General features: G+C 37.9%; 1 protein-coding gene across 1 annotated transcript in view; it reads left to right on the top strand.

The window, feature by feature from the left end:
• NDUFAF2 (NADH:ubiquinone oxidoreductase complex assembly factor 2) overlaps window positions 1–16,549 on the top strand; it is a 174,979-nt gene that overhangs the window by 118,789 nt on the left and 39,641 nt on the right. The window contains exon 3 of the mRNA XM_069556471.1: window positions 5,982–6,022. Coding sequence (XP_069412572.1) covers window positions 5,982–6,022 — 41 coding nt within the window. The remainder of the gene's footprint in view (window positions 1–5,981; window positions 6,023–16,549) is intronic.

The raw sequence follows: 16,549 nt of genomic DNA, 5'->3' as shown, positions 1-16,549 counted from the left end.
GGTGTTGTACATAGGAAATTTTTGCCTAACCCAAGCTCACAAATATTTTCTTTGGTGATTTCTTCTAGAAGTTTTAGAGTTTGTGGTTTTACATTTATAGCTGTGATTCATTTTGAATTATATTTTGTGCCTGGTGTAGATATCAGTCAGTTTGGACATGGATATGGATAGTCAGTTTTTGCAGTGCTATTTTTTAATTGTGTAAAATATGTACAGCATAAAGCTTCCTATCTTAATCATTTTTAAGTGTACAGTTGAGTCGTACTAAATACATTCACTTTGCTGTAGAGCTGTCACCACCATCCATTTCCATAACTCTTTTCATCTTCTGTTAAACAATAGCTCCCACTCTTTCTTCTGGTCTTTTTATGCCTTGTTGTTCATAATTTTCCCCAACTGTGCATGCACAGTTATTTTTAGTTCCTCATAGTTTCTTTGTATTTTGTTGCTGGAGGAGACATTTGTCCAAGGGCAAGCACTGCAACAGAGGGTCACAGGTCCCAGCCTGTCTCACATTCTCATCTGGATGCTTGAGTGTGGAAGGACCCGCTTTTGCACAGGTGGAGTTGTTGGCAGCATCCAGTTTCTCATGGCTGCAGGGCTGTGAGAAACAGGTTTTTGCTTGATATTGGCCAGAGACCACCATAACCTCCCAGAGGTCACCAGCAGTTACTGCCACATGATATTCCCCAGCATGACTTTTTTTTTTCCTTACAGCCAGCGAGGGAAAGAGATTTCAATAAGAAAGATTGCTGTATTTTATGTAACATCATCATACAAGCATATGCATCCCATAACCTTTGCCATATTTTCATGGTTAGAAATAAGTCACAGGTTCTGAGCTCACTCAAGGGGAAGAGATCATACAGAGACATGATCACCGAGTGGCAGGGGTTGTCAGGCTACCTTCAGAGTCTGTTTTCTGTATACAGTAACAAAGGAACAGTATGTTGAGTACAAAAGAGTATATAAGATAAGATTCCACTTAAATGAAATCGTAGATAAGCAAAAGTAATCAGCAGTGACAGAAAGCACCACTTGTTGGGGGCTATGGGTGAGTTAAGGTGGGTGTTTGCATGTAGTCAGACACTTGGGAACTTTCAGGGTGATGGAAATATTCTACACGCTGATTGTGGTGCTAGTCACACAGTTGTATACATTTGTCAGAACTCATGGAATTACACACTTAAAATGGTTTTACTATATTGTACGTAAATTATACCTCAGTAAAGTTGATTAAGGAAAAAGAACAATAATAGCCATGAACATCACAAAATTTGTAACTTAATTATGCCAACTAAATCTAGTAACATCCTTAAGAAATTTTTTAGAGTCAATAATTAGAAAATAACTCATTTTATAATATATTATTTGAAGAGTTTTCATAGTTAAAAATGTCTTTTTTTTCTTTTTTTTATACAGTTTATACAGATTTCTTTTTTTTATATGTTCTTTACTGTGTGTCAGCCTATAATTTCGTTCTGAATAGTCACTTGCGGAATCTACTGATAAATGTCTCATTTACCTCAACCCCTGTTGATACTACTTCTAAAAGTGTATTAGCCATTTTCAGTTCTTACCGAATTTTGAAGAAGGTATGCCTCGTGAAGTATTTTCCTACCTGCATCTTCTAGTCTTTTTTAGTGGTTAATGGGAACTTCAACTTGCATGTTCACTTTTACACTCATTATAGTGTGTTATATTCCAATCAGAGTATTAAGGTTCAGTGAAAACCTCATGCATACTGATGAGAATGCAGATGAACATTGGTGAAAGAATGCTAGGATCTTAAGGCATAAGCTGTCCAGTTAACTTGCTATATTCTGTTCAAACAATAGTTACATTATAATGAAGACTGATACAGAATCCATCATACAAATATAATTAGCAATGGCAAAATCATTATATAATTTGTAATTGAATAGAGGTTCAGTTCCAGATTGTTCTGAGTTTAAAAAAAAGAAATGTAATGATTTGATATTAGTGCTTATTTCTGTTCCTTCCTCCTTATAACCTTTGCCAGCCTTCAGCAAGACATTTCCTTTGCTGTATGTAGTGATGGGGAAACTAGGGATGATTATATAAATGAGTGATAACATTGAAAATTTCCAGCTGTAACTTTTATTGGATACATAACACTGAACAGGCATCAACCATCATCTCAAGAAGACATTTCAAGTATCTGGTTATTGTAGAATTATAAATATTGTAGGATTATTTATTTCAGAAATTGCATGTATCTATCTAAATAAAAATCTCTTTTCCTTGAACCATTTAAACAAAATTAAAGGAAGCCCTGATATCTTGCCTTAGAGAAGAGTGTCTGATGATAATGAATAGTCTAGGTTGTGTTAATATATTACCTTAATACTTAATATTATATCTACGAATGAATTTTATAAACTTATACAAAACCAATAGAGTTTAGAAAAACATGCATCAGAGTTTCTTCAACCTATTCATCTACCTTGGAATTAAAAAAAAAAATTATTTGAGGGCTTCCCAGGTGATCCAGTGGTTAAGAATCCACTTGCTTATGCTGGGGGCACAGGTTTAATCCCTGGTCCTGGAGGATTCCCACATGTCACAGGACAACTAAGCCTGTGCACCACAGCTACTGAGCTAGCACTCTAGAGCCTGCGAGCCACTGCTCCTGAAGCCCGTGCACCTAGAGCCTGTGCTCAGCAACCGAGAAGCCCACACAATGAGAAGCTTGCACTTCACAACTAGAGAGTAGCCCCTAACTAGAGAAAGCCCTCGTGCAGCCATGAAGCCCGGTGCAGCCATAAATAAACAAACAAATCTTTAGAAAATTTTGGATTTGAATTTGGATTTGGATTCTACTGAAACATTTTTTCTTTTCTCAACCTTCTGAAAACAAAAATTGAAAATTCTGTTTAATAGACTTATCAGTAAGACAAATTGTTGTTTTTCTCATAGTGACAGTGTGTTATTGTGCGATTATACTTTTTTGGATGATCTAATGTCAGTGCTAGGGTTCACAGACTCTAGAATACATAGCAATCAGGTAAAAAGTGTAATCGTTTTTTCGGTGTTTTTTTGTTTTATTTTTTTATGTTTATTGGAGTATAGTTGATTTACAATATTGTGTTAGATGCAGGTATACAGCAAAGTGAAAAAAGTGTAATAATAGTGACTTTTATTTTAGATAATATATGAAAGTGTTTTAAAATCAAGATATTTAATTGTTGCTAAAAGGATTATACTTAATGGTAGCCCTAGCACAGAAGTTGACAAACTTTTCCTGAAAGGGCCAGATGCTAAATAGTTTAGACTTTGCAGGCCGTATGGTCTTTGTTACAGCTTACTCATCTCTGCCACTGTAGCACAAGTTATAATAGATATGTAAATAAGTAAGTATGACTGTGTTCCAGTAAAAGCTTATTTACAGACACTGAAATTTGAATTCTGTGTAATTTTCATATGTCATAAAATATTGTTCTTTGTTGTTTATTTTTTCAGCCATTAAAATAAAAAACAAAAAGCAAGCCACGTGTTACAATTTTGCTTGTAGTCTATAGTTTGTCAGTGCCCCCCTCCAGCAGTTGATTTTTCTGAATTAACTTTCTAATCTTAATCAGAACTGAATATTTATTGCTTAAAACATTTTTGAGGTACATGGCTCATAGTGAATTATTTTAAAAGCAGTCTCTGCTAGGGAGAAAGTGCCCATAAATATAGACAATATTTTGACCATAAAGAGGCAGTTGAAAAATTCCATAGCTTACTTATTTCCTTGATTGTGCAGAAGAATCTTGATGTTGCTAAGCTGGATTTTTTTTTTTAAATACAGGTAAAAATCCCATTACAGTGAATATTTTTATAGTGGAAGTACTCATTCAACAACTGTATTTAAGTACCTACTCTTTCGAAGCATTTAGGTGGTAGACAAACAAATCTCCCATGGATACATTCTGCCCTTGACAAACTTCCAGCCTAGAAAGGAATGTAAAATCTGTGCAAGTTGTGGCTAAAAATGAACTAAATAGAGCTGGAAGCCAAAAAGAAGAGGATGCAGATGATGACAACAGGGATAGGAGTTCAGAAACAGGAATAGATAGAGAAGGCAAAACACTGGGTACTGTATTGAAAATACATGTATGGGGTTAGTGCCAGCGTGAACAGAACAGGGAGAAATGACCAGTCACAGGCCCGCAACTGAATGCTGCTCTTTCCCCCCTCATAGTCATTCACTACCGGGCTTGTCATGAGAATGGGTGCTGCTGCTATTACTTGGCCCAGACAGGCTAGTGGAGCTAACCCGTCAGAAGGGAAGGTGGCTGGTGAATGGACAGAGCTGATTTTAGAGCCAGTTAAACTAGCATTTGATTCTCAGTCTGTTACCTGCCAGATATGTGAGTTTTGGTAAGTTGCTTGATCTTCTTGAACCTCAGTTTCCCAATCTGTAAAATGGGGTTAATAATGCTTATTTTTCTGACATGTAGTTCGTGTTGTGACCTATTCCTCTTCCTAGTTTAGTGTTCCTTGCTTGTTGTTTATAAACTTTGAGAACCTGCTTGGTAGAGCATGGATGGTTTTTGCGGCCAAAGACAGGGTCAGCTCTGGATTCAAATTCCAGCATTACTACTTAATGTGTAAACTTGGGAAAGTTAGTTAATTTTTCTATAAAATAAGCATACTTCACAATTTGTAGTGAAGATTGAACCAACTAAAGTGATAAAATAGTTTCTACTTTTCAAAGGCCATATTCCTTGCAGTATATCAGTATGTCCTCATAAGTCAAGCAAGTTTTGTTGATCTTTGTTTTCTGGAGTCTGTTAAGAAAAAAAAATGCAGGTTTGTTGAAAAATAGCAAAAACGTAGACTTTTATGTTTACTGTATGTCAGACTGTGAGCTAAGAATTTATATATATTATTTCGTATAACTTTCACAATAACCCTAAAATGTAGACACTAGTATTGTAATTTTATAGATAAGGAATCTGATGTCTAGAAAATTAAATAATTTGCCTCAGGTTACACAGCTAGTAAGTACTTAAGTGGGGATTTGAACCCCAAAATTCTACCTCTGCTCTCCTAAGCACTGTATTGCATGTCTTCATGTGATTCTGACACGCTTCCTCAGAGGCAGCTGCTCCCACTCCCTCCCCGTTGCTATAAAGCATCTAAGCCCTGCGTTAACAGTACCCAGTGTCCAGTAGGCACTTAACAAGCATGAACTGTTTCTGCTGTGCGTCTCATCTCCCAAGTGTTGGAGCTTAAGGCCTGTTACACCAACCATAGGAGATAGACTGCTTGCTAGAACAGATTAGAAGAGAAGTCTCTGAAAATGAAAACTTTTCTCCATCCATTCTTTTATATGTTGAGCAATAAGTGGTTAACATTGCCAGGATAAGTTTAATGTTGCCTTGTAGTTTACTGCATTATCATTTGGCCGATATGCCATTATATACACTAAATTGAATTCAGATGCTTATGAGGTATGATTTTAGTTATGAAACTATCCCCTCTACACTCTCCCCACGCTCAAGTATTTCTTATGACGCAGATCATTACCTGACACATATTTTGCTGATTCTTTTGTGTGGCCCCTTCATGAGTATATATGCTCCAGAAGAGGAGAGAACACATGTTTGGTTCCCTATTGTATCTCTAGTGCCTAAAACATGCGTGCGTGCTAAGTTGCTTCAATCATGTCTGACTCTGTGACCCTGTGGACAGCAGCCTGCCAGGCTCCTCTTTCCATGGGGTTCTCCAGGCAAGAATACTGGAGTGGGTTGCCATGCCCTCCTCCGGGGGATCTCCCCAATTCAAGGCTCGAAGCCATGTCTCTTACGACTGCTGCCTTGGCAGGCGGGTTCTTTACCACTAGCGCCACCTGGGAAGCCCTGAAACAATATATAGCAGGTGATTAATACATATTTGTTTCATGCGTGGGTAAATAAAATGTTTGTGCAGTTTACAGATAACTTATATTTAGTTATTATTTTTCTTTCTAGCTTGGATCAGAAAAACAAGAAAGACTCCGCCTACTATGGAGGTAAGAATACACAAGGAAAATATTCAAATATGTGTCTGTAATGCTGTGCTTCTCAGCTGAGAGTTTGTACTCTCAGAGATACGTGAAACCTCTAAAACATATGTGATGCCACCTCTCCAAAATGTTAATTTTACTCCATAGAAAATAATTTCAAACATATTTATAATAAATGTACAAATCATGGAATATAACATAAAATTTATATAAAATTTTAAATGAAGTGATAAAAATTTAAAACAAGATAAAAATACTTTAGAGGATGTTTGGAGTTACAACAGCTTGCATCAGAACATTTCCCTGGCCTCTGGGAGTTCTCTGTTCTGATATGGATGCTTTGGTGGAAGAGTTGAGAAACACTAAATCTCTTGGTCCTATCCAAATCATGCTGTTTATAATTTTTATGTAAATTTAATGCCATCAGGTAGCTGAATAAACTTTAAAATATACAATTAACAGGTAATATGTAGCACTCAGTAACTAATAGTTGAATTTGTATTTAAAACTTTAGAAACATAGGAAATTACCTGGTGGTCTAGGCCTGGGTTCTGTTCCTGATTGGTGAACTAAGATCCTGCAAGCTACATGGAGCAGCCAAAATAAAAGCTTTAGAAGCATAATTTTGGTGGTATGCAGAATGAAAAACATAGCAAAGCTGTGGTATTTGTGTTTTTAAAACATGGTTATTTCAATGGCAGAAACCAGCATAATGCTGTAAAGCAATTATCCTTCAATTGAAAATAGATTTTTAAAAAAGAAAAAAAAGGTTATTTCATAATTTTAAAACAATTATTTCATAATTTTTACTTTAAAACAGTAGCAAAATGTTTGTAAGACATAAATGTGTTTCATAGAAGGGAAGTTTTCAAATTCATTTATATACTGTCTATTCCTTTTCTTTTACTATTGAGGATTCTTCTTTTCCCTCCCTACCACAAACCTTGTTGACCACATAAATGAGTTCCAGTACTCAGGCCACACTTTTTAAGAGGTGGATACTCCAAGAAAGAGTTTAGGATAACCTGTAAATTAACATACCTATCTTTACTGTTCCATTCCTCCTGGACTGACCCTATCAGTGTTTGTCTGACCAAGGTCTAAGTGAGCATATTACTAAACCTATTTTTAGCTGCGTATGTTGCTTCCATCTTGCCCTTGTCCTACGCTTCTCAGACTCTTTTTTCTAGTATCCAGTGAACCTTGGAATAAAAGTAGGAAAAAAATTAATGTGATCCAGGATGCAGAAGTATCTTCTGTGGTTTCCAGTGGTAAGGGCTTATTATAGCCCTTCTTGTGCTGGCTATAATAAGAGCTACTGTTCTTACAGAAAAGGGTGCTTCTTCTATCCTCAGGACTTTGGAAGCCTTCTTTCATAGAAACATTGATACATGTAAAGTGATTAGATGGAAGTAATTGTAATTATCAGGCCTAAGTCACCACTCCTGTACATGTTAGGTAATCCCATCATCTCAGACAAGCTCCAGTTAAAACAGTGAGACCAGGTCATTCCGTCCATGGTGCTCACATTCTCAAGTATCTGAAAAGGAGCCTTCTGTTTCCTCTTTTCAAATAAACTATTAGTTCCAGTGTTCTTTATACAGAAGAGCCCCCCATGTCTGTGGGCCCCCAGTACACACACACGCACATCCTCTTCTCTCCCTCCTGATCCGTTCCATAGTGTTTCAGGAATTTCCATTTTTTTAGTAGCAAATTACTGTTCACATTTAATATTGTTCTAGGAACTTTCTCTACCACAGAACCTCTACTAAAATCTACCTGTGTCTAAAAGATAGTGAGACTCTTCTTTCCTTGGAGTGTGCTCATTTTCCTACAACGCATAGAAAGAAAGCAGGACCTTGCCCCTATCATTTCTAAAATATTCTTCCATTTTGTGGGCCCAGGAGAGTGTAGTACCTTTGCAATCTAGTAAGATTTCTTTCAACCTATTCATCATTTTTTACCTTTTTTTTTTTTTTATCTTTCTTAATGTCCAGGGCACTCTCCCACACTGATGGCAGCGATTAGAACCAGACTTCCAGTTTTTTCTTTTTCTGTCTTTCCAAGTTTTTAGCCATTTAGTTCTTTGACTTTGTCCTCACCTATATCCCTAGCTCAAAGAACAACTGCTTCCATAACCACACCTTAGTTCATATCATCACCAAACACCATTCTACCGTGAGAATTTACAAAGTTTTCAATCCCAGATTCTACATATATCATCTTAAGGGAGAGGAAAAACCCATTTACGGTAAAAAGGCATGTATACAGAAAACCACAAGAATTAAATGGGGTTGTTTAATAGGTTATTATAAAGCAAATTCCACCCAGATCAAGAAATATAACTTTACCAGCTACTCATATGCCCCATCTCAATACAACCTCCTTTCTACCCACAAAAGCAACCTGGAACCCTGACTTTTGTAGTAATTGTTTCCTCACATGTTTAAATAATCTTTCTTCTCAGCCAAATGTACACTATAGTTTAGACTTGCCTATTTTGTAAAAACTTCATACTTAAGTCTCTTTCAGTTTATATATTCTTCCTCCATCCCTTTTATTTCCTGACTGATTTATCTATTGAAAAACCCACCCAAAGTTTGCCACAGTCTAGATTTTGCTAATCTTGTGCTCTCTGTGTAGGCTTCCCAGGTGGCGCAAGTGGTAAAGAACCTGCCTACCAATCCAGGAGACATAAGAGATGTGGGTTTGATCCCTGGGTTGGGAAGATCCCCTGGAAGAAGGCATGGCAACCCACTCCAGTCTTCTTGCCTAGAGAATCCCATGGACAGAGAAGCCTGATAGGCTACAGTCCAAAGGGTCTCAAATTGGACAAGACTGAAGTGACTTAGCAGGCATGCACACATGTTCTCTGCATAATCCAACATGTTCTCCTGTTCCTCTGTCTTCCAAATTGGCAGCTGGATCCAGCAGCTAGATACTGATGTTTGATCTTTTTGTGAAGAATGTGTAAAGTGTTTGGCAAGACTACAGGAGAGCATTGTGTCTGGTGTCCTTTTTCTGATCTTTGTAGATACTCATGCTTAACGCGTACGGTCAGTTCATTGGAAACAACCTCCTGTTCTCGAATATCTTTTGAAACTAGTTTGTTTTTAAGATGCTGCCAGTAATTTGAGTTATCTACTTTTTTTCAAATCTGTTAGTGAACTCCCACCCCTAAATAGATTTCCGCCATGTCATCTATAGACTATGGCTGAAGGTTTGTTATTTAGTCACTATGTCATCTCCAACTCTCTTGCAACCCCATAGACTATAGCCTGCCAGGCTCATGGCTGAAGGTAGCCAGTAGCAATTAAAATTACCATTTACAGTAGCATCAGAAAGCATAAAATACCCTGATATAAATTTAACAAACTCTATGCAAGACATGTAGACCTAACACTATAAAACATTGGTAAGAGAAATTAAGGAAGAACCTGAATTAATGGGGAGATATATCTGTTCACTGGTTGGAATATTTAGTATTGCTAAGATGTTACTTCTCCCAAAAGCTACTGATTCGCAGCAGTAATTCTTAATACTTTGTTATGAATCAGTTACAGAGAAGTCTTATTATAACACAAATTGCAGAACCTTTTCCCCAGAGTTTTTGATCCACAAAGTCTGGAGTAAGCCCTGAATATTTGCATTGATAGCAAGTTCCCTAGTGATGCTAACTAATGCTGCTGATCCAGACCCCATACTTTGTGAACCACTTCTGTATAGACTCAGTCAAGTAAAAATCCAGTTAAAATCCCATTAGACTTATTTTGGTAGAAATCAAGATGCTGATTCTAAAATATATGTGGAAATTCAGAGCCTAGAGTAGCTGAAAGCAATCATGAAAAAGGAGACAGTAATAGAGGACTTATGCTCTAATTAGAGAACTTATGCTGTAACAATTAGAGAACTGACTTTAAGACTACTCTAAAACCATACTAATTAAGACAGCATGGTGCTGGTGTAAGGATATATAAACAAATAAATGGAAAAGAGTAGAGAGTTTAAAAGTAGATAGTGTACTACCAGCTGGTTTTCAGCGGTAGCACCAAAGGAACACAATAGAAATGAAGAGTCTTTATAACAAGTGATGCTAGAATAATATCCATATGGGAAAGCTGAACTCGATCCCTACCTCACATCATACACAGATATTAATTAAAGGTGTGGCTCCTAAACTAAACGTAAATGTTAAGACTATAATGCTTCTACAAGAAAACATAATGGAGGGCTTCCCTGGTGGCTCAGTGGTAAAGAATCTGTGTGCCAGTGCAGGAGACATGGTTTGATCCCTGATCCGGGAAGATCCCACATGCCACAGAGCAGCTAAACCAGTGAGCCACAACTGTTGAGCCTGTGCTCTAGAGCCCATTAACTGCAACTGCTGAAGCCCGTGCCCTACAACAAGAGAAACCACAATTAGAAACGTGGGCGCCACAATGAAGAGTAGCCCCCACTCGCTGAAACTGGAGAAAAGCCTGCATAGCAGCAAAGACCCGGCACAGCCAGGAATAAGTGAAATAAAATTATAGAAAAAGGAGAGATCAGTGGGATATCTTCACAACTTTGGGAAAGACAGGAGATAGCAAGCACCATCATAAGAAGAAACACTGATAAATTGAACCTAATCAAATTAAAAACTAATGTTAAAATCTAAAGAGAACATGAAGAAAGGAACAGACTGGGAGAAAATAATCCCAGTACATGTATCTGGCAAAGGACTTGTATTCAGACTGTATAAAAACCACTTCAACTCAATGATAGAAGACAAAGCTAATAAAAATGGGGTGAAAATCTTGAATTGGCTTTAATAAGATTCAAGAATAGCCACTAAGCATATGGAAAGATACTTAACATCACTCGTCATCATAATGGGATGCCATCACACATGTATGAAAATGGCTAAAATTTAGAAGATTGACAGTAGCCGTAACTAGAGCAGCAGTAAACGTACATATATAACCATATGGTGCTGATTGGTAGGGAAATTATATAACCATGTTAAAAAACTGACAGTTTCTTCCTATCCTATAACTAGGAGTTATAGGCCACCTTGAAGGCAAAGGAATCCAGTTTTAGGCTCACTTCTTGGGAAGCTCTGACCAAAAGAATCTAGTTCCTTGAAATACTATTTAAACTTCCTGATTCATGCCCAGCCCAACTTTCTAGCTTTCCTCTTTATATTTGCTATATCTAGCCTGCCTTCGAAGGTACTCCTTGCTGTTTCCCAAGTTGAATGTCTTCTTTTCCATCAGCTGGGCTCTTCTGCTCATGCTTAATTTCATTTTAAAAGCCCTTTAAAATCATTGCAGCACTCTTTGCAATAGCTAGAACATGGAAGCAACCTGGAAGTCTGTTGACAGATGAATGGATAAAGTTGTGATGCATATGCACAATGGAATATTACTCGGCCATAAAAAGGAACACATTTGAGTCAGTTCCAATGAGGTAGATGAACCTAGAGCCTATTACACAGAGTGAAGTAAGTCAGAAAGATTAATATTGTATACTGTCACATACATATGGAATCTAGAGGGATTGGGGGCAGGAGGAGAAGGGGATGACAGGATGAGATGGCTGGATGGCATCACTGACTCAATGGACGTGAATCTCAGTGAACTCTGGGAGTTGGTATGGACAGGGAGGCCTGGCGTGCTGCGATTCATGGAGTCGCAAAGAGTCGGATACTACTGAGCGACTGAACTGAACTGAGAAGGATGGTACTGATGAATTTATTTGCAAGGCAACAATGGAGAAACAAACAGAGAGAACAGATTTATGGACACGGGGAGAAGGGAGGATAGGGTGAGATGTATGGAGAGAGCAACATGAAAACTTACATTACCATATGTAAAATAGACAGCCAATGGGAATTTGCTGTTTGTCTCAGGGAACTTAAGCAGGGCCTCCATGTCAACCTAGAGGGTTGGAATGGGGAGGGAGATGGGAGGGAGGTTCAAGAGGGAGAGGACATATGTACACCTATGGCTAATTTGTGTTGATGTTTGACAGAAAACAACAAAATTCTGTAAAGCGAATATCCTTCAGTTAAAAATAAATAAATTTAAAAACAAAATTGTATAATGCTTTCTTCAGCTTTTCTCCCAGCTTCTTAACTCAGAGCTAGTCATTTCTTTCTTGATATAGCTACACTGCCTTGTGTACTTATATAAGCCTTTGAGTTCAGTATTATAATTACTTATTTATCCATCTTTCAGACTCTGTTATGGGCTATATGGCACAGGGATTATATCTTATTAATTTATATATCATAAACACTTAACACAGAACCTGATTCTTTATTAGATAGGCTTATTGACAGACTTGAAAATCTCAATGCCATATAACTATATTACATGGTTTGTATGACAGAGTTTGAATTTCCAGCAGCCAACTATCAAATAACCCTGAGACACTGAATATATTTTGAAATTGAGCATTGCTTGTACTTTTTTTCATGAAAATTCTCATTTTACTTGAGGTTGCCAATATCATTCAATGCCTGTTCATCAGTTCAATACAAGTTGAAGTAACATTTCACAAAAAGTAATAAGGCAGACTGTTCATAGTCTTAACTATGTCCTATTAGAAGCCATATATAGCAAGTTATTTTGAAATATCGCTTCTCCTTTCATACTGACAAGATGGTAGGAAACACAGTTTCCTGTTTGAAAAAGTGGATAAATGCATTGACAAAATATATGACTCAGCAAGTAGGTTTACAGACAGTAGAAGAAAGCGGTAATATTAGAGCATACTCACTTCCTTTGTAATACATATGCTCATTGAAGGGCTCCTCTGGTGGCTCAGCTGGTAAAAAAAAAAAACAAAACCCCGCCTGACAATGCAGGAGACCCAAGAGACACAGATTCAGTCTCTGGGTCAGAAAGATCCCCTGCAGAAGGAAATGGCAACCCACTCCAGTATTCTTGCCTGGAAAGTCACATGGAGAGGGGAGCCTGGTGGGCCACAGTCCATGGGTCACAAAGAGATGGACATGACTGAGCACACACACCCACAAGCATGCTCCATGAAAGAGGAAGAAGAAATTCTTGAAATGAGTAGAGAATGGAGCTGCATGGTGATACTGTAGTCGAAGGAGAGGCCGGAGCTCTGAGGTAGCACCTTGTTAACTTGGCCATGTTCTCAGATCTGGGCTGAAGGCTCCAATGACTCATTTTTTGTCTGTGTCCAAAGTGATTTGGCTCTGAAAGATATCACACTGACTAAAACACAAGAGAGTTTGTAAGTGTTGCTAGAATTCCAGTATATTAATTTATAGTAAGAAATTAAATTGGCATAGGAAAAAGCAGTAGGATATGAGTATGATATTTGGATGAGAAAAGTTAAGTAGTAAAGTTAATGTTTAATTGCATCAGGCCCAGAATCACCTGTTGTGTCCATTGCACCATAGGGATAATCTGACCACACGAATAGCCTTATGATTTGGAATAGAAAAAAGTTGCCACGTGCTTGTTAAGGTTTTTCTTCCCGTGAACAGTGTTTTCATGGATTGTCAGCATTTGTTTTTATGATTCCCTTTTTTCTTTGCTTCTCTTTTCTAATTGACCTATTATTTATTTTGCTATTACAGTAATTATATTATGGTCAAATGTTGCTGGCCCTGCAGCTCTTCTTTTGTTTTACTCTTCATATCTCTGCCCTGGCCTGTCTTGCAGTTTAACTTTCAAAGAGGGCTCTTCTTTCTGAATTTCTGAAGCCCATCTCACTGTTGTCTCCAGGTGACTGACATTTGTTGAACATGTTCTTGGTGCCTAGTATTATTAGCTCGTTCTATAAGTTACAGAATCGAAATGTTTTAGGATTAATGTTTTGCATATATAATCCTGTTTTTCTACAGACTTATATGGGGAGTGTATGTTCTTATGCAAAAATAGACCCCCTGCCCTAAAGCTCACAGTATCACTATTGGAAATATGGTGGAATTAGATAAAAAAAATTGTACCAACTTCATATTCTGAGTTGTAACATCATTCATTTAAAGTGAATGAGCTAGAGATGCATGTATCAAGATGGATAAATCTCAGAAACATAATATTGAGTAAAAAGAGCAAATTGCAGAAGATTTCAATACCATTTATGGGCTTCCCCAACGGCTCAGCAGGTAAATAACTGCCTGCAGTGCAGGAGACACAGGAGATGCAGGTTCGATCCCTGGGTTGGGAAGATCCCCTGGAGAAGGAAAAACAACCCACTCCAGTATTCTTTCCTGATAAATCCCATGGACAGGGGAGCCTATGGGCTACAGTCCAAGAGTCAGACATGTCTGAGTGACTAAAGCAGTATCATTTATATAAAGTTTGAAAGCAGGGAAAGAAAAATGGACTTCTAAGTAAAGTTAGTCGGTTAAACATATGAGTTTACTTTCTCCTTTTGAGCTTAATGAAAATGAAAGTGAAGCGTTTGTTTTTAAAAGCATAAATTTACAAGGTCAATGAAAAATTGAAGACACAAAAGCAGTAACAATGTTTTAGAAACTGGAAAAGCAGATGAGCAAATGTTGGCAAACTTAGCAAAACTAAGAAGCATGACTCCTAGCAGAGAAGAAAGCTTAGAAGGTAGCCAGTTTAAACCACAGAACCCCAGAATGCTCAGCAATTAGCAGTGCCAGGAACCTGAAAGTGGAGTTGAGGCTGATGCTAAAAACAGTAACCTGGTTGAAAATCTATTTAAGAAGCAATTAGGTATTAACCAATAAATGTAGAAGAAATAATAGAGTTGGAAACTCACCATTTTTCAACAGTCATTGTGATAATCGATTCAAGGAAAAATCATTAATGGATATTAAAACCATTGGATCAGATTTTGTTGGGGAATAGGATATTTACATGGTCTCAAGGTATCGCCCTACAGATTACTTATTAATTACAAAGGGGAAGAAAGTAACTTTATAGTGGACAAATTTCACCATACCACCTTAACCAGTTAGTCAAAAGTTGTATCAAGTAGAACAGACTTCACATCACAGTATGCCTCTTTGTATAATGCAGTGAGAGTAAAACATCATTCATGTAGTTGTATTTTTTTCTTTTTTTAACTAACAGCCTTAATCAGTTCACAAGGAAATAACCAGAAAAACCTCATGAAATGCCGGGCTAGTCATGTCAGTGTAATGAACGACAAAGAAAACCTAATCAACATAACAACTAAGTGTGACATGTGGTCCTGAATGGGGGAAAACTTAGCTATAAAGGATCAGTTCAGTTCAGTCGCTCAGTCGTGTCTGACTCTTTGCGACCCCATAAATTGCAGCACGGCAGGGCTCCCTGTCCATCACCAACTCCTGGAGTTCACTCAAACTACATCCATCGAGTCGGTGATGCCATCCAGCCATCTCATCCTCTGTCGTCCCCTTCTCCTCCTGCCCCTAATCCCTCCCAGCATCAGTGTCTTTTCCAATGAGTCAACTCTTCACATGAGGTGGCCAGAGTACTGGAGTTTCAGCTTTAGCATCAGTCCTTCCACAGAACACCCAGGACTGATCTCCTTTAGAATGGACTGGTAGGATCTCCTTGTAGTCCAAGGGACTCTCAAGAGTCTTCTCCAACACCACAGTTCAAAAGCATCAATTCTTCAGCGCTCAGCTTTCTTCACAGTCCAACTCTCACATCCATACATGACCACTGGAAGAACCATAGTCTTGACTAGACGGACATTTGTTGGCAAAGTAATGTCTCTGCTTTTGAATATGCTATCTAGGTTGGTCATAACTTTCCTTCCAAGGAGTAAGCATCTTTTAATTTCATGGCTGCAGTCACCATCTGCAGTGATTTTGGAGCCCAAAAAAATAAAGTGCGACACTATTTCCACTGTTTTCCCATCTATTTCCCATAAAGTGATGGAACCAGATGCCATGATCTTAGTTTTCTGAATGTTGAGCTTTAAGCCACCTTTTTCACTCCCCAGTTTCACTTTCAAGACGCTTTTTAGTTCCTCTTCACTTTCTGCCATAAGGGTGGTGTCATCTGCATAGCTGAGGTTATTGATATTTCTCCCAGCAATCTTGATTCCAACTTGTGCTTCTTCAGCCCAGCATTTCTCATGATGTAATTTGCGTATAAGTTAAATAAGCAGGGTGACAATATACAGCCTTGATGGACTCCTTTTCCTATTTGGAACCAGTCTGTTGTTCCATGTCCAGTTCTAACTGTTTCTTCCTGACCTGCATACAGATTTCTCAAGAGGCAGGTCAGGTGGTCTGGTATTCCCATCTCTTTCAGAATTTCCCACAGTTTATTGTGATCCACACAGTCAAAGGCTTTGGCATAGTCAAGAAAGCAGAAATAGATGATTTTCTGGAACTCTCTTGTGTTTTCGATGATCCAGCGAATGTTGGCAATTTTATCTCTGGTTCCTCTGCCTTTTTTAAAACCAGCTTGGAAAAAAAAAATCAGCTTGAACATCTAGAAGTCCACAGTTCATGTACTGCTGAAGTCTGGCTTGGAGAATTTTGAGCATTACTTTACTAGCGTGTGAGATGAGTGCAATTGTGCAGTAGTTTGAGCATTCTTT

This window comes from Ovis canadensis, chromosome 16, assembly GCF_042477335.2.
Source record: "Ovis canadensis isolate MfBH-ARS-UI-01 breed Bighorn chromosome 16, ARS-UI_OviCan_v2, whole genome shotgun sequence".
Taxonomy (NCBI): domain Eukaryota; kingdom Metazoa; phylum Chordata; class Mammalia; order Artiodactyla; family Bovidae; genus Ovis; species Ovis canadensis.
This window is presented reverse-complemented; position numbering and strand designations above follow the sequence as displayed.